Raw genomic sequence first — 20282 nt, forward strand, 5'->3', positions numbered from 1 at the left:
TATGGTGTAACTAGATTGGACTCCTGTCATTCTCACCAGTAATAATGTTACTTATATAATTCCCCTTCTGTATATGGAACGTATGGTGTAACTAGATCTGACTCCTGTCACTCTCACCAGTAATAATGTTACTTATACATTTCCTCTTCTGTATATGTAACGTATGTGGTAACTAGATTGGACTCCTGTCATTCTCACCAGTAATAATGTTACTTATATAATTCCCCTTCTGTATATGGAACGTATGGTGTAACTAGATCTGACTCCTGTCATTCTCACCAGTAATAATGTTACTTATACATTTCACCTTCTGTATATGGAACGTATGGTGTAACTAGATCAGACTCCTGTAACTCTCACCAGTAATAATGTTACTTATATATTTCCCCTTCTGTATATGTAATGTATGGTGTAACTAGATCTGACTCCTGTTATTCTCACCAGTAATAATGTTACTTATACATTTCCCCTTCTGTATATGTAATGTATGGTGTAACTAGATCTGACTCCTGTCATTATCACTAGTAATAATGTTACTTATACATTTCCCCTCCTGCATATGCAAAGTATGGTGTAACTAGATCTGACTCCTGTCATTCTCACCAGTAATAATGTTACTTATATATTTCCCCTTCTGTATATGTAATGTATGGTGTAACTAGATCTGACTTCTGTCATTCTCACCAGTAATAATGTTACTTATACATTTCCCCTTCTGTATATATAACGTATGGTGTAATTAGATCTGACTCCTGTTATTCTCACCAGTAATAATGTTACTTATACATTTCCCCTTCTGTATATGTAACGTATGGTGTAACTAGATCTGACTCCTGTCACTCTCACCAGTAATAATGTTACTTATACATTTCCCCTTCTGTATATGTAATGTATGGTGTAACTAGATCTGTCTCCTGTCATTCTCACCAGTAATAATGTTACTTATACATTTCCCCTTCTGTATATGTAATGTATGGTGTAACTAGATCTGACTCCTGTCAGTCTCACCAGTAATAATGTTACGTATACATCACTTTCCTCCCAATAGCACTCACAGAACTTTACATTCACATTTACACAGAGCACAAGATACACAATAAGTAGAACAGAATAAAGACCTCAGCATGTGGGATGTATATTTAGGAAGTGAAGGAACATTAATGAAACATGTGAGTAACAGTCATCAGTCTGTTTGTGGTCTCCAGGGTGGAGGTCTCTTGGACTGTGCGAGGCAGCAGGTTCCATGGTCAGGGCTGCATAGCTAACAGATCAACCACAAATGAAATACGGCAGATTCTTGGTACTGCTGGTAACAGTCTGAGGGGGAGAGGTAGGGAATTCCAGAGAAAGGGAGCAGCACGTGAAAAATCTTGGATAGGAGTGGGAGGAAGTAATCAGAAGACAGGCGAGTCGGCGTGTATTAGCATATGGACCTGTTTCGCTAGGACTGAGTCACAGCCAACTGGCATCACCCACACCTGGAGCTCAGCTAGACATTTAGTATTCGTATTGTTTTCAGTACCTGGAGCAAAGACAGGTTATCTGCATAGTAGAGGTAAAGGAGGACATGACGTCTTATTATTTCACCCAGTAGCAGCATGTATATTGTAAAAAAAACAAAACACAGGACATAGGATAAAACCTGAAGGAACAATGCAGGGAAATGGTGAAGATGAGTATACTCCAGAAGATTAAAATGGTTCCCCAGCTGTGTGATGTCTACTGTGTCCAACAAGAGCTGATTTATTAATCACTCAGAGCATGCAAATGGCTTCACACCTCTGTGAGTTCTCTCATGTTGAACAAGATGTGATTTCTGTATAAAACCTTTCCCACACTCAGAACATGAAAATGGCCTCTCACCTGTGTGACGTCTCTCATGTGTAACAAGATGTGATTTCCGTATAAACCCTTTCCCACACTCAGAACATGAAAATGGCCTCTCACCTGTGTGACTTCTCTCATGTCTAACAAGATGTGATTTCCGTAGAAAACATTTCCCACACTCAGAACATGAAAATGCCTTCTCTCCAGTGTGACTTCTCTCATGTTGAACAAGATATGACTTGTGTGAAAAACCTTTTCCACACTCAGAACAAGAAAATGGCTTCTCTCCAGTGTGACTTCTCTCATGTTGAACAAGATTCGATTTCAGTAAAAAACATTTCCCACACTCAGAACATGTAAATGGCTTCACTCCGGTGTGACTTCTCTCATGTCTAACAAGAGTTGATTTCTGTGCAAAACATTTCCCACACTCAGAACATGAAAATGGCCCCTCTCCGGTGTGATTTCTCTCATGTGTAACAAGACATGATTTGTGTGAAAAACGTTTTCCACACTCAGAACAAGAAAATGGCTTCTCTCCAGTGTGACTTCTCTCATGTTGAACAAGACATGATTTTTGTGACAAACCTTTTCCACACTCAGAACAAGAAAATGGCTTCTCTCCAGTGTGACTTCTCTCATGTTGAACAAGATTCGATTTCAGTGAAAAACATTTCCCACACTCAGAACATGGAAATGGCTTCTCTCCGGTGTGACTTCTCTCATGTCTAACAAGAGTTGATTTCTGTGCAAAACATTTCCCACACTCAGAACATGAAAATGGCCCCTCTCCGGTGTGATTTCTCTCATGTGTAACAAGACATGATTTGTGTGAAAAACGTTTTCCACACTCAGAACATGAAAATGGCTTCTCTCCGGTGTGACTTCTCTCATGTTGAACAAGATTCGATTTCAGTGAAAAACATTTCCCACACTCAGAACATGTAAATGGCTTCACTCCAGTGTGACTTCTCTCATGTATAACAAGATATGACTTGTGTGAAAAACCTTTTCCACACTCAGAACAAGAAAATGGCTTCTCTCCGGTGTGACTTCTCTCATGTATAACAAGAAATGATTTCCGTGTAAAACATTTCCCACACTCAGAACATGTAAATGGCTTCTCTCCGGTGTGACTTCTCTCATGTCTAATAAGAGTTGATTTCAGTGCAAAACATTTCCCACACTCAGAACATGATAATGGCTTCTCTCCGGTGTGACTTCTCTCATGTCTGATAAGATTTGATTTCAGTGCAAAACATTTTCCACACTCAGAACATGAAAATGGCTTCTCTCCAGTGTGACTTCTCTCATGTTGAACAAGATGTAATTTCCGTGTAAAACATTTCCCACACTCAGAACATGTAAATGGACTCTCACCTATGTGAGTTTTCTGATGTATGACAAAATTTGATTTGGATGTAAAACATTTCCCACACTCAGAACATGAAAATAGCTTCTCTCCGGTGTGACTTCTCTCATGTATAACAAGAAATGATTTCCGTGCAAAACATTTCACACACTCAGAACATGGAAATTGCCTCTCACCTGCCTTAGCTGGCTGATGGGTAATACGCTTTGTGTTCTGTGTAAAACATTTGGCATCTATAGAACAGGGAAACACTGTATCTACTCTCAGAGCTGGAACAGATGCACAAATATCAGAGTGATCAGGAGAACATTCCCCAGGATCAGAGGGACCAGCTGATAGAGCTGGATGTATAATTGGGGTAATGGGATTATCTCCCGGAGAATCCTGTCTACTGTCATTATCTTTTATGTCACAATCCGGGGATAACATGAGATGTCCTTCTGAGATATTCCTGCTTGTGTGTCCATCTGCTGGAAATAAAATACATTTTGGAAATGTGAATTTTCATAAACCAATTAAAATCTTGTAAAGATTATGATCAAAACTGGAAAATTACTATAAAATGAGTAGACAAGACCCAGGGTGTTACATGGTACAATATATAATTCTGTAACAGACATTGTAACCAGTACTGTATTTCTGGCATTGCTTTTATGTTTATCTATAAAATAATACTAGGAAGCTTGGACAGGAGTGTTACTAACACTGAGAGATCATGTGGTATTACTAGAGGTGACATAGGCTGTGCAGTAATATAACATCACCTGTGCATACATTTAGGTAACACAGAGATCATGTGGGATTACTAGAGGTGACATGGACTGTGCAGTAATATAACATCGCCAGTGCATACATTTAGGTAACACTGAGAGATCATGTGGGATTACTAGAGGTGACATGGGCAGTGCAGTAATATAACATCGCCTGTGCATACATTTAGGTAACACTGAGAGATCACGTGGGATTACTAGAGGTGACATGGGCTGTGCAGTAATATAACATCACCTGTGCATACATTTAGGTAACATTGAGATCATGTGGGATTACTAGAGGTGACATGGGCAGTGCAGTAATATAACATCGCCTGTGCATACATTTAGGTAACACTGAGAGATCACGTGGGATTACTAGAGGTGACATGGGCTGTGCAGTAATATAACATCGCCTGTGCATACATTTAAGTAACACTGAGAGATCATGTGAGATTACTAGAGGTGACATGGGCTGTGCAGTAATATAACATCGCCTGTGCATACATTTAGGTAACACAGAGATCATGTGGGATTACTAGGGATGACATGGGCTGTGCAGTAATATAACATCGCCTGTGCATACATTTAGGTAACACTGAGAGAACATGTGGGATTACTAGAGGTGACATGGGCTGTGCAGTAATATAACATCGCCTGTGCATACATTTAGGTAACACTGAGAGAACATGTGGGATTACTAGAGGTGACATGGGCTGTGCAGTAATATAACATCGCCTGTGCATACATTTAGGTAACACTGAGATCATGTGGGATTACTAGAGGTGACATGGGCTGTGCAGTAATATAACATCGCCTGTGCATACATTTAGGTAACACTGAGAGAACATGTGGTATTACTAGAGGTGACATGGGCTGTGCAGTAATATAACATTGCCTGTGCATACATTTAGGTAACACTGAGATCATGTGGGATTACTAGAGGTGACATGGGCTGTGCAGTAATATAACATCGCCTGTGCATACATTTAGGTAACACAGAGATCATGTGGGATTACTAGAGATGACATGGGCTGTGCAGTAATATAACATCGCCTGTGCATACATTTAGGTAACACTGAGAGAACATGTGGGATTACTAGAGGTGACATGGGCTGTGCAGTAATATAACATCGCCTGTGCATACATTTAGCTAACACTGAGAGATCCTGTGGGATTACTAGAGGTGACATGGGCTGTGCAGTAATATAACATCACCTGTGCATACATTTAGGTAACACTGAGAGATCATGTGGTATTACTAGAGGTGACATGGGCTGTGCAGTAATATAACATCACCTGAGAATACATTTAGGTAACACTGAGAGAACATGTGGGATTACTAGAGGTGACATGGGCTGTGCAGTAATATAACATCACCTGAGAATACATTTAGGTAACACTGAGATCATGTGGGATTACTAGAGGTGACATGGGCTGTGCAGTAATATAACATTGCCTGTGCATACATTTAGGTAACACTGAGATCATGTGGTATTACTAGAGGTGACATGGGCTGTGCAGTAATATAACATCGCCTGTGCATACATTTAGGTAACACTGAGAGATCATGTGGAATTACTAGAGGTGACATGGGCTGTGCAGTAATATAACATCGCCTGTGCATACATTTAGGTAACACAGAGATCATGTGGGATTACTAGAGATGACATGGGCTGTGCAGTAATATAACATCGCCTGTGCATACATTTAGGTAACACTGAGAGAACATGTGGGATTACTAAAGGTGACATGGGCTGTGCAGTAATATAACATCGCCTGTGCATACATTTCGCTAACACTGAGAGATCCTGTGGGATTACTAGAGGTGACATGGGCTGTGCAGTAATATAACATCACCTGTGCATACATTTAGGTAACACTGAGAGATCATGTGGTATTACTAGAGGTGACATGGGCTGTGCAGTAATATAACATCACCTGAGAATACATTTAGGTAACACTGAGAGAACATGTGGGATTACTAGAGGTGACATGGGCTGTGCAGTAATATAACATCACCTGAGAATACATTTAGGGAACACTGAGATCATGTGGGATTACTAGAGGTGACATGGGCTGTGCAGTAATATAACATTGCCTGTGCATACATTTAGGTAACACTGAGATCATGTGGTATTACTAGAGGTGACATGGGCTGTGCAGTAATATAACATCGCCTGTGCATACATTTAGGTAACACTGAGAGATCATGTGGAATTACTAGAGGTGACATGGGCTGTGCAGTAATATAACATCGCCTGTGCTTACATTTAGGTAACACTGAGATCATGTGGGATTACTAGAGGTGACATGGGCTGTGCAGTAATATAACATCGCCTGTGCATACATTTAGGTAACACTGAGATCATGTGGTATTACTAGAGGTGACATGGGCTGTGCAGTAATATAACATCGCCTGTGCATACATTTAGGTAACACTGAGAGATCATGTGGGATTACTAGAGGTGACATGTGCTGTGCAGTAATATAACATCGCCTGTGCATACATGTAGGTAACACTGAGAGATCATGTGGGATTACTAGAGGTGACATGGGCTGTGCAGTAATATAACATCGCCTGTGCATACATTTAGGTAACACTGAGATCATGTGCGATTACTAGAGGTGACATGGGCTGTGTAGTAATATAACATCGCCTGTGCATACATGTAGGTAACACTGAGATCAAGTGGGATTACTTGAGGTGACATGGGCTGTGCAGTAATATAACATTGCCTGTGCATACATTTAGGTAACACTGAGATCATGTGGTATTACTAGAGGTGACATGTGCTGTGCAGTAATATAACATCGCCTGTGCATACATGTAGGTAACACTGAGAGATTATGTGGGATTACTAGAAATGACATGGGCTGTGCAGTAATATAACATTGCCTGTGCATACATTTAGGTAACACTGAGATCATGTGCGATTACTAGAGGTGACATGGGCTGTGTAGTAATATAACATCGCCTGTGCATACATGTAGGTAACACTGAGATCAAGTGGGATTACTTGAGGTGACATGGGCTGTGCAGTAATATAACATTGCCTGTGCATACATTTAGGTAACACTGAGATCATGTGTGATTACTAGAGGTGACATGGGCTGTGCAGTAATATAACATCGCCTGTGCATACATTTAGGTAACACTGAGAGATCATGTGGGATTACTAGAGGTGACATGGGCTGTGCAGTAATATAACATCGCCTGTGCATACATTTAGGTAACACAGAGATCATGTGGGATTACTAGAGATGACATGGGCTGTGCAGTAATATAACATCGCCTGTGCATACATTTAGGTAACACTGAGAGAACATGTGGGATTACTAGAGGTGACATGGGCTGTGCAGTAATATAACATCGCCTGTGCATACATTTAGGTAACACTGAGATCATGTGGGATTACTAGAGGTGACATGGGCTGTGCAGTAATATAACATCACCTGTGCATATATTTAGGTAACACTGAGATCATGTGGGATTACTAGAGATGACATGGGCTGTGCAGTAATATAACATCGCCTGTGCATACATTTAGGTAACACTGAGAGATCATGTGGTATTACTAGAGGTGACATGGGCTGTGCAGTAATATAACATCGCCTGTGCATACATTTAGGTAACACTGAGAGATCATGTGGGATTACTAGAGGTGACATGGGCTGTGCAGTAATATAACATCGCCTGTGCATACATTTAGGTAACACTGAGAGATCATGTGGGATTACTAGAGGTGACATGGGCTGTGCAGTAATATAACATCGCCTGTGCATACATTTAGGTAACACTGAGATCATGTGGGATTACTAGAGGTGACATGGGCTGTGCAGTAATATAACATCACCTGTGCATATATTTTAGGTAACACTGAGATCATGTGGGATTACTAGAGATGACATGGGCTGTGCAGTAATATAACATCGCCTGTGCATACATTTAGGTAACACTGAGAGATCCTGTGGGATTACTAGAGGTGACATGGGCTGTGCAGTAATATAACATCACCTGTGCATACATATAGGTAACAATGAGAGATCATTTGGTATTACTAGAGGTGACATGGGCTGTGCAGTAATATAACATCACCTGAGAATACATTTAGGTAACACTGAGAGAACATGTGGGATTACTAGAGGTGACATGGGCTGTGCAGTAATATAACATCACCTGAGAATACATTTAGGTAACACTGAGAGATCATGTGGTATTACTAGAGGTGACATGGGCTGTGCAGTAATATAACATCGCCTGTGCATACATTTAGGTAACACTGAGAGATCATGTGGGATTACTAGAGGTGACATGGGCTGTGCAGTAATATAACATCGCCTGTGCATACATTTAGGTAACACTGAGAGATCATGTGGTATTACTAGAGGTGACATGGGCTGTGCAGTAATATAACATCGCCTGTGCATATATTTAGGTAACACTGAGATCATGTGGGATTACTAGAGATGACATGGGCTGTGCAGTAATATAACATCACCTGTGCATATATTTTAGGTAACACTGAGATCATGTGGGATTACTAGAGATGACATGGGCTGTGCAGTAATATAACATCGCCTGTGCATACATTTAGGTAACACTGAGAGATCCTGTGGGATTACTAGAGGTGACATGGGCTGTGCAGTAATATAACATCACCTGTGCATACATATAGGTAACAATGAGAGATCATGTGGTATTACTAGAGGTGACATGGGCTGTGCAGTAATATAACATCACCTGAGAATACATTTAGGTAACACTGAGAGAACATGTGGGATTACTAGAGGTGACATGGGCTGTGCAGTAATATAACATCACCTAAGAATACATTTAGGTAACACTGAGAGATCATGTGGTATTACTAGAGGTGACATGGGCTGTGCAGTAATATAACATCGCCTGTGCATACATTTAGGTAACACTGAGAGATCATGTGGGATTACTAGAGGTGACATGGGCTGTGCAGTAATATAACATTCCCTGTGCATACATTTAGGTAACACTGAGAGATCATGTGGTATTACTAGAGGTGACATGGGCTGTGCAGTAATATAACATCGCCTGTGCATACATTTAGGTAACACTGAGAGATCATGTGGGATTACTAGAGGTGACATGGGCTGTGCAGTAATATAACATTCCCTGTGCATACATTTAGGTAACACTGAGAGATCATGTGGTATTACTAGAGGTGACATGGGCTGTGCAGTAATATAACATCGCCTGTGCATACATTTAGGTAACACTGAGAGATCATGTGGGATTACTAGAGGTGACATGGGCTGTGCAGTAATATAATATCGCCTGTGCATACATTTAGGTAACACTGAGAGATCATGTGGTATTACTAGAGGTGACATGGGCTGTGCAGTAATATAACATCGCCTGTGCATACATTTAGGTAACACTGAGATCATGTGCGATTACTAGAGGTGACATGGGCTGTGTAGTAATATAACATCGCCTGTGCATACATGTAGGTAACACTGAGATCAAGTGGGATTACTTGAGGTGACATGGGCTGTGCAGTAATATAACATCGCCTGTGCATACATGTAGGTAACACTGAGAGATCATGTGGGATTACTAGAAATGACATGGGCTGTGCAGTAATATAACATTGCCTGTGCATACATTTAGGTAACACTGAGTTCATGTGCGATTACTAGAGGTGACATGGGCTGTGTAGTAATATAACATCGCCTGTGCATACATGTAGGTAACACTGAGATCAAGTGGGATTACTTGAGGTGACATGGGCTGTGCAGTAATATAACATTGCCCGTGCATACATTTAGGTAACACTGAGATCATGTGTGATTACTAGAGGTGACATGGGCTGTGCAGTAATATAACATCGCCTGTGCATACATTTAGGTAACACTGAGAGATCATGTGGGATTACTAGAGGTGACATGGGCTGTGCAGTAATATAACATCGCCTGTGCATACATTTAGGTAACACAGAGATCATGTGGGATTACTAGAGGTGACATGGGCTGTGCAGTAATATAACATCGCCTGTGCATACATTTAGGTAACACAGAGATCATGTGGGATTACTAGAGATGACATGGGCTGTGCAGTAATATAACATCGCCTGTGCATACATTTAGGTAACACTGAGATCATGTGGGATTACTAGAGGTGACATGGGCTGTGCAGTAATATAACATCGCCTGTGCATACATTTAGGTAACACTGAGATCATGTGGGATTACTAGAGGTGACATGGGCTGTGCAGTAATATAACATCACCTGTGCATATATTTAGGTAACACTGAGATCATGTGGGATTACTAGAGATGACATGGGCTGTGCAGTAATATAACATCGCCTGTGCATACATTTAGGTAACACTGAGAGATCATGTGGTATTACTAGAGGTGACATGGGCTGTGCAGTAATATAACATCGCCTATGCATACATTTAGGTAACACTGAGAGATCATGTGGGATTACTAGAGGTGACATGGGCTGTGCAGTAATATAACATCGCCTGTGCATACATTTAGGTAACACTGAGAGATCATGTGGGATTACTAGAGGTGACATGGGCTGTGCAGTAATATAACATCGCCTGTGCATACATTTAGGTAACACTGAGATCATGTGGGATTACTAGAGGTGACATGGGCTGTGCAGTAATATAACATCACCTGTGCATATATTTTAGGTAACACTGAGATCATGTGGGATTACTAGAGATGACATGGGCTGTGCAGTAATATAACATCGCCTGTGCATACATTTAGGTAACACTGAGAGATCCTGTGGGATTACTAGAGGTGACATGGGCTGTGCAGTAATATAACATCACCTGTGCATACATATAGGTAACAATGAGAGATCATTTGGTATTACTAGAGGTGACATGGGCTGTGCAGTAATATAACATCACCTGAGAATACATTTAGGTAACACTGAGAGAACATGTGGGATTACTAGAGGTGACATGGGCTGTGCAGTAATATAACATCACCTGAGAATACATTTAGGTAACACTGAGAGATCATGTGGTATTACTAGAGGTGACATGGGCTGTGCAGTAATATAACATCGCCTGTGCATACATTTAGGTAACACTGAGAGATCATGTGGGATTACTAGAGGTGACATGGGCTGTGCAGTAATATAACATCGCCTGTGCATACATTTAGGTAACACTGAGAGATCATGTGGTATTACTAGAGGTGACATGGGCTGTGCAGTAATATAACATCGCCTGTGCATATATTTAGGTAACACTGAGATCATGTGGGATTACTAGAGATGACATGGGCTGTGCAGTAATATAACATCACCTGTGCATATATTTTAGGTAACACTGAGATCATGTGGGATTACTAGAGATGACATGGGCTGTGCAGTAATATAACATCGCCTGTGCATACATTTAGGTAACACTGAGAGATCCTGTGGGATTACTAGAGGTGACATGGGCTGTGCAGTAATATAACATCACCTGTGCATACATATAGGTAACAATGAGAGATCATGTGGTATTACTAGAGGTGACATGGGCTGTGCAGTAATATAACATCACCTGAGAATACATTTAGGTAACACTGAGAGAACATGTGGGATTACTAGAGGTGACATGGGCTGTGCAGTAATATAACATCGCCTGTGCATACATTTAGGTAACACTGAGAGATCATGTGGGATTACTAGAGGTGACATGGGCTGTGCAGTAATATAACATCGCCTGTGCATACATTTAGGTAACACTGAGAGATCATGTGGTATTACTAGAGGTGACATGGGCTGTGCAGTAATATAACATCGCCTGTGCATACATTTAGGTAACACTGAGAGATCATGTGGGATTACTAGAGGTGACATGGGCTGTGCAGTAATATAACATCGCCTGTGCATACATTTAGGTAACACTGAGAGATCATGTGGTATTACTAGAGGTGACATGGGCTGTGCAGTAATATAACATCGCCTGTGCATATATTTAGGTAACACTGAGATCATGTGGGATTACTAGAGATGTCATGGGCTGTGCAGTAATATAACATCACCTGTGCATATATTTTAGGTAACACTGAGATCATGTGGGATTACTAGAGATGACATGGGCTGTGCAGTAATATAACATCGCCTGTGCATACATTTAGGTAACACTGAGAGATCCTGTGGGATTACTAGAGGTGACATGGGGTGTGCAGTAATATAACATCGCCTGTGCATACATATAGGTAACACTGAGAGATCATGTGGTATTACTAGAGGTGACATGGGCTGTGCAGTAATATAACATCACCTGAGAATACATTTAGGTAACACTGAGAGAACATGTGGGATTACTAGAGGTGACATGGGCTGTGCAGTAATATAACATCGCCTGAGAATACATTTAGGTAACACTGAGATCATGTGGGATTACTAGAGGTGACATGGGCTGTGCAGTAATATAACATCGCCTGTGCATACATTTAGGTAACACTGAGAGATCATGTGGGATTACTAGAGGTGACATGGGCTGTGCAGTAATATAACATCGCCTGTGCATACATGTAGGTAACACTGAGAGATCATGTGGGATTACTAGAGGTGACATGGGCTGTGCAGTAATATAACATCGCCTGTGCATACATTTAGGTAACACTGAGAGATCCTGTGGGATTACTAGAGGTGACATGGGCTGTGCAGTAATATAACATCACCTGTGCATGCATATAGGTAACAATGAGAGAACATGTGGTATTACTAGAGGTGACATGGGCTGTGCAGTAATATAACATCACCTGAAAATACATTTAGGTAACACTGAGAGATCATGTGGTATTACTAGAGGTGACATGGGCTGTGCAGTAATATAACATCGCCTGTGCATACATTTAGGTAACACTGAGAGATCATGTGGGATTACTAGAGGTGACATGGGCTGTGCAGTAATATAACATCGCCTGTGCATACATTTAGGTAACACTGAGAGATCATGTGGGATTACTAGAGGTGACATGGGCTGTGCAGTAATATAACATCGCCTGTGCATATATTTAGGTAACACTGAGATCATGTGGGATTACTAGAGATGACATGGGCTGTGCAGTAATATAACATCACCTGTGCATATATTTTAGGTAACACTGAGATCATGTGGGATTACTAGAGATGACATGGGCTGTGCAGTAATATAACATCGCCTGTGCATACATTTAGGTAACACTGAGAGATCCTGTGGGATTACTAGAGGTGACATGGGCTGTGCAGTAATATAACATCGCCTGTGCATACATATAGGTAACACTGAGAGATCATGTGGTATTACTAGAGGTGACATGGGCTGTGCAGTAATATAACATCACCTGAGAATACATTTAGGTAACACTGAGAGAACATGTGGGATTACTAGAGGTGACATGGGCTGTGCAGTAATATAACATCGCCTGAGAATACATTTAGGTAACACTGAGATCATGTGGGATTAATAGAGGTGACATGGGCTGTGCAGTAATATAACATCGCCTGTGCATACATTTAGGTAACGCTGAGAGATCATGTGGGATTACTAGAGGTGACATGGGCTGTGCAGTAATATAACATCGCCTGTGCATACATGTAGGTAACACTGAGAGATCATGTGGGATTACTAGAGGTGACATGGGCTGTGCAGTAATATAACATCGCCTGTGCATACATTTAGGTAACACTGATATCATGTGGGATTACTAGAGGTGACATGGGCTGTGCAGTAATATAACATTGCCTGTGCATACATTTAGGTAACACTGAGATCATGTGGGATTACTAGAGGTGACATGGGCTGTGTAATAATATAACATCGCCTGTGCATACATTTAGGTAACACTGAGAGATCATGTGGGATTACTAGAGATGACATGGGCTGTGCAGTAATATAACATCGCCTGTGCATACATTTAGGTAACACTGAGAGATCCTGTGGGATTACTAGAGGTGACATGGGCTGTGCAGTAATATAACATCGCCTGTGCATACATGTAGGTAACACTGAGAGATCATGTGGGATTACTAGAGGTGACATGGGCTGTGCAGTAATATAACATCGCCTGTGCATACATTTAGGTAACACTGAGAGATCCTGTGGGATTACTAGAGGTGACATGGGCTGTGCAGTAATATAACATCACCTGTGCATACATATAGGTAACAATGAGAGAACATGTGGTATTACTAGAGGTGACATGGGCTGTGCAGTAATATAACATCACCTGAGAATACATTTAGGTAACACTGAGAGAACATGTGGGATTACTAGAGGTGACATGGGCTGTGCAGTAATATAACATCACCTGAAAATACATTTAGGTAACACTGAGAGATCATGTGGTATTACTAGAGGTGACATGGGCTGTGCAGTAATATAACATCGCCTGTGCATACATTTAGGTAACACTGAGAGATCATGTGGGATTACTAGAGGTGACATGGGCTGTGCAGTAATATAACATCGCCTGTGCATACATTTAGGTAACACTGAGAGATCATGTGGGATTACTAGAGGTGACATGGGCTGTGCAGTAATATAACATCGCCTGTGCATATATTTAGGTAACACTGAGATCATGTGGGATTACTAGAGATGACATGGGCTGTGCAGTAATATAACATCACCTGTGCATATATTTTAGGTAACACTGAGATCATGTGGGATTACTAGAGATGACATGGGCTGTGCAGTAATATAACATCGCCTGTGCATACATTTAGGTAACACTGAGAGATCCTGTGGGATTACTAGAGGTGACATGGGCTGTGCAGTAATATAACATCGCCTGTGCATACATATAGGTAACACTGAGAGATCATGTGGTATTACTAGAGGTGACATGGGCTGTGCAGTAATATAACATCACCTGAGAATACATTTAGGTAACACTGAGAGAACATGTGGGATTACTAGAGGTGACATGGGCTGTGCAGTAATATAACATCGCCTGTGCATACATTTAGGTAACGCTGAGAGATCATGTGGGATTACTAGAGGTGACATGGGCTGTGCAGTAATATAACATCGCCTGTGCATACATGTAGGTAACACTGAGAGATCATGTGGGATTACTAGAGGTGACATGGGCTGTGCAGTAATATAACATCGCCTGTGCATACATTTAGGTAACACTGATATCATGTGGGATTACTAGAGGTGACATGGGCTGTGCAGTAATATAACATTGCATCTGCATACATTTAGGTAACACTGAGATCATGTGGGATTACTAGAGGTGACATGGGCTGTGTAATAATATAACATCGCCTGTGCATACATTTAGGTAACACTGAGAGATCATGTGGGATTACTAGAGGTGACATGGGCTGTGCAGTAATATAACATCGCCTGTGCATACATGTAGGTAACACTGAGAGATCATGTGGGATTACTAGAGGTGACATGGACTGTGCAGTAATATAACATCGCCTGTGCATACATTTAGGTAACACTGATATCATGTGGGATTACTAGAGGTGACATGGGCTGTGCAGTAATATAACATTGCCTGTGCATACATTTAGGTAACACTGAGATCATGTGGGATTACCAGAGGTGACATGGGCTGTGCAGTAATATAACATTGCCTGTGCATACATTTAGGTAACATTGAGATCATGTGGGATTACTAGAGGTGACATGGGCTGTGTAGTAATATAACATCGCCTGTGCATATATTTAGGTAACACTGAGAGATCATGTGGGGTTACTAGAGGTGACATGGGCTGTGCAGTAATATAACATTGCCTGTGCATACATTTAGGTAACACTGGGAGAACATGTGGGATTACTAGAGGTGACATGGGCTGTGCAGTAATATAACATCGCCTGTGCATACATTTAGGTAACACTGAGAGATCATGTGGGATTACTAGAGGTGACATGGGCTGTGCAGTAATATAACATCGCCTGTGCATACATTTAGGTAACACTTAGATCATGTGGGATTACTAGTGGTGACATGGGCTGTGCAGTAATATAACATCACCTGTGCATATATTTTAGGTAACACTGAGATCATGTGGGATTACTAGAGATGACATGGGCTGTGCAGTAATATAACATCGCCTGTGCATACATTTAGGTAACACTGAGAGATCCTGTGGGATTACTAGAGGTGACATGGGCTGTGCAGTAATATAACATCACCTGTGCATACATATAGGTAACAATGAGAGATCATGTGGTATTACTAGAGGTGACATGGGCTGTGCAGTAATATAACATCACCTGAGAATACATTTAGGTAACACTGAGAGAACATGTGGGATTACTAGAGGTGACATGGGCTGTGCAGTAATATAACATCACCTGAGAATACATTTAGGTAACACTGAGAGATCATGTGGTATTACTAGAGGTGACATGGGCTGTGCAGTAATATAACATCGCCTGTGCATACATTTAGGTAACACTGAGAGATCATGTGGGATTACTAGAGGTGACATGGGCTGTGCAGTAATATAACATCGCCTGTGCATACATTTAGGTAACACTGAGAGATCATGTGGTATTACTAGAGGTGACATGGGCTGTGCAGTAATATAACATCGCCTGTGCATATATTTAGGTAACACTGAGATCATGTGGGATTACTAGAGATGACATGGGCTGTGCAGTAATATAACATCACCTGTGCATATATTTTAGGTAACACTGAGATCATGTGGGATTACTAGAGATGACATGGGCTGTGCAGTAATATAACATCGCCTGTGCATACATTTAGGTAACACTGAGAGATCCTGTGGGATTACTAGAGGTGACATGGGCTGTGCAGTAATATAACATCACCTGTGCATACATATAGGTAACAATGAGAGATCATGTGGTATTACTAGAGGTGACATGGGCTGTGCAGTAATATAACATCACCTGAGAATACATTTAGGTAACACTGAGAGAACATGTGGGATTACTAGAGGTGACATGGGCTGTGCAGTAATATAACATCACCTGAGAATACATTTAGGTAACACTGAGAGATCATGTGGTATTACTAGAGGTGACATGGGCTGTGCAGTAATATAACATCGCCTGTGCATACATTTAGGTAACACTGAGAGATCATGTGGGATTACTAGAGGTGACATGGGCTGTGCAGTAATATAACATCGCCTGTGCATACATTTAGGTAACACTGAGAGATCATGTGGTATTACTAGAGGTGACATGGGCTGTGCAGTAATATAACATCGCCTGTGCATACATTTAGGTAACACTGAGATCATGTGGGATTACTAGAGGTGACATGGGCTGTGCAGTAATATAACATCACCTGTGTATACATTTAGGTAACACTGAGAGATCATGTGGTATTACTAGAGGTGACATGGGCTGTGCAGTAATATAACATCGCCTGTGCATATATTTAGGTAACACTGAGATCATGTGGGATTACTAGAGATGACATGGGCTGTGCAGTAATATAACATCACCTGTGCATATATTTTAGGTAACACTGAGATCATGTGGGATTACTAGAGATGACATGGGCTGTGCAGTAATATAACATCGCCTGTGCATACATTTAGGTAACACTGAGAGATCCTGTGGGATTACTAGAGGTGACATGGGCTGTGCAGTAATATAACATCACCTGTGCATACATATAGGTAACAATGAGAGATCATGTGGTATTACTAGAGGTGACATGGGCTGTGCAGTAATATAACATCACCTGAGAATACATTTAGGTAACACTGAGAGAACATGTGGGATTACTAGAGGTGACATGGGCTGTGCAGTAATATAACATCACCTGAGAATACATTTAGGTAACACTGAGAGATCATGTGGTATTACTAGAGGTGACATGGGCTGTGCAGTAATATAACATCGCCTGTGCATACATTTAGGTAACACTGAGAGATCATGTGGGATTACTAGAGGTGACATGGGCTGTGCAGTAATATAACATCGCCTGTGCATACATTTAGGTAACACTGAGAGATCATGTGGTATTACTAGAGGTGACATGGGCTGTGCAGTAATATAACATCGCCTGTGCATATATTTAGGTAACACTGAGATCATGTGGGATTACTAGAGATGACATGGGCTGTGCAGTAATATAACATCACCTGTGCATATATTTTAGGTAACACTGAGATCATGTGGGATTACTAGAGATGACATGGGCTGTGCAGTAATATAACATCGCCTGTGCATACATTTAGGTAACACTGAGAGATCCTGTGGGATTACTAGAGGTGACATGGGCTGTGCAGTAATATAACATCGCCTGTGCATACATATAGGTAACACTGAGAGATCATGTGGTATTACTAGAGGTGACATGGGCTGTGCAGTAATATAACATCACCTGAGAATACATTTAGGTAACACTGAGAGAACATGTGGGATTACTAGAGGTGACATGGGCTGTGCAGTAATATAACATCGCCTGAGAATACATTTAGGTAACACTGAGATCATGTGGGATTACTAGAGGTGACATGGGCTGTGCAGTAATATAACATCGCCTGTGCATACATTTAGGTAACACTGAGAGATCATGTGGGATTACTAGAGGTGACATGGGCTGTGCAGTAATATAACATCGCCTGTGCATACATGTAGGTAACACTGAGAGATCATGTGGGATTACTAGAGGTGACATGGGCTGTGCAGTAATATAACATCGCCTGTGCATACATTTAGGTAACACTGAGAGATCCTGTGGGATTACTAGAGGTGACATGGGCTGTGCAGTAATATAACATCACCTGTGCATACATATAGGTAACAATGAGAGATCATGTGGTATTACTAGAGGTGACATGGGCTGTGCAGTAATATAACATCACCTGAGAATACATTTAGGTAACACTGAGAGAACATGTGGGATTACTAGAGGTGACATGGGCTGTGCAGTAATATAACATCACCTGAGAATACATTTAGGTAACACTGAGAGATCATGTGGTATTACTAGAGGTGACATGGGCTGTGCAGTAATATAACATCGCCTGTGCATACATTTAGGTAACACTGAGATCATGTGGGATTACTAGAGGTGACATGGGCTGTGCAGTAATATAACATCACCTGTGTATACATTTAGGTAACACTGAGAGATCATGTGGTATTACTAGAGGTGACATGGGCTGTGCAGTAATATAACATCGCCTGTGCATATATTTAGGTAACACTGAGATCATGTGGGATTACTAGAGATGACATGGGCTGTGCAGTAATATAACATCACCTGTGCATATATTTTAGGTAACACTGAGATCATGTGGGATTACTAGAGATGACATGGGCTGTGCAGTAATATAACATCGCCTGTGCATACATTTAGGTAACACTGAGAGATCCTGTGGGATTACTAGAGGTGACATGGGCTGTGCAGTAATATAACATCACCTGTGCATACATATAGGTAACAATGAGAGATCATGTGGTATTACTAGAGGTGACATGGGCTGTGCAGTAATATAACATCACCTGAGAATACATTTAGGTAACACTGAGAGAACATGTGGGATTACTAGAGGTGACATGGGCTGTGCAGTAATATAACATCACCTGAGAATACATTTAGGTAACACTGAGAGATCATGTGGGATTACTAGAGGTGACATGGGCTGTGCAGTAATATAACATCGCCTGTGCATACATGTAGGTAACACTGAGAGATCATGTGGGATTACTAGAGGTGACATGGGCTGTGCAGTAATATAACATCGCCTGTGCATACATTTAGGTAACACTGAGAGATCCTGTGGGATTACTAGAGGTGACATGGGCTGTGCAGTAATATAACATCACCTGTGCATACATATAGGTAACAATGAGAGATCATGTGGTATTACTAGAGGTGACATGGGCTGTGCAGTAATATAACATCACCTGAGAATACATTTAGGTAACACTGAGAGAACATGTGGGATTACTAGAGGTGACATGGGCTGTGCAGTAATATAACATCACCTGAGAATACATTTAGGTAACACTGAGAGATCATGTGGTATTACTAGAGGTGACATGGGCTGTGCAGTAATATAACATCGCCTGTGCTTACATTTAGGTAACACTGAGAGATCATGTGGGATTACTAGAGGTGACATGGGCTGTGCAGTAATATAACATCGCCTGTGCATACATTTAGGTAACACTGAGAGATCATGTGGTATTACTAGAGGTGACATGGGCTGTGCAGTAATATAACATCGCCTGTGCATATATTTAGGTAACACTGAGATCATGTGGGATTACTAGAGATGACATGGGCTGTGCAGTAATATAACATCACCTGTGCATATATTTTAGGTAACACTGAGATCATGTGGGATTACTAGAGATGACATGGGCTGTGCAGTAATATAACATCGCCTG

General features: G+C 41.2%; 1 protein-coding gene across 3 annotated transcripts in view; it reads right to left on the reverse strand.

Moving 5' to 3' along the window:
* Window positions 1-1111: 1111 nt before the first annotated feature.
* Window positions 1112-20282, reverse strand: part of LOC134983311 (zinc finger protein 665-like) — a 198444-nt gene continuing 179273 nt past the window's right edge. For 2 of the 3 annotated variants that reach the window (XM_063949028.1, XM_063949026.1), the window contains one exon: window positions 1112-3669. In XM_063949028.1, coding sequence (XP_063805098.1) covers window positions 1751-3669 — 1919 coding nt within the window. In that variant the 3' untranslated portion in view covers window positions 1112-1750. The remainder of the gene's footprint in view (window positions 3670-20282) is intronic. The other variant, XM_063949027.1, reaches the window with a different exon arrangement.

Source organism: Pseudophryne corroboree (genome assembly GCF_028390025.1).
Source record: "Pseudophryne corroboree isolate aPseCor3 chromosome 3 unlocalized genomic scaffold, aPseCor3.hap2 SUPER_3_unloc_12, whole genome shotgun sequence".
Lineage (NCBI taxonomy): Eukaryota > Metazoa > Chordata > Amphibia > Anura > Myobatrachidae > Pseudophryne > Pseudophryne corroboree.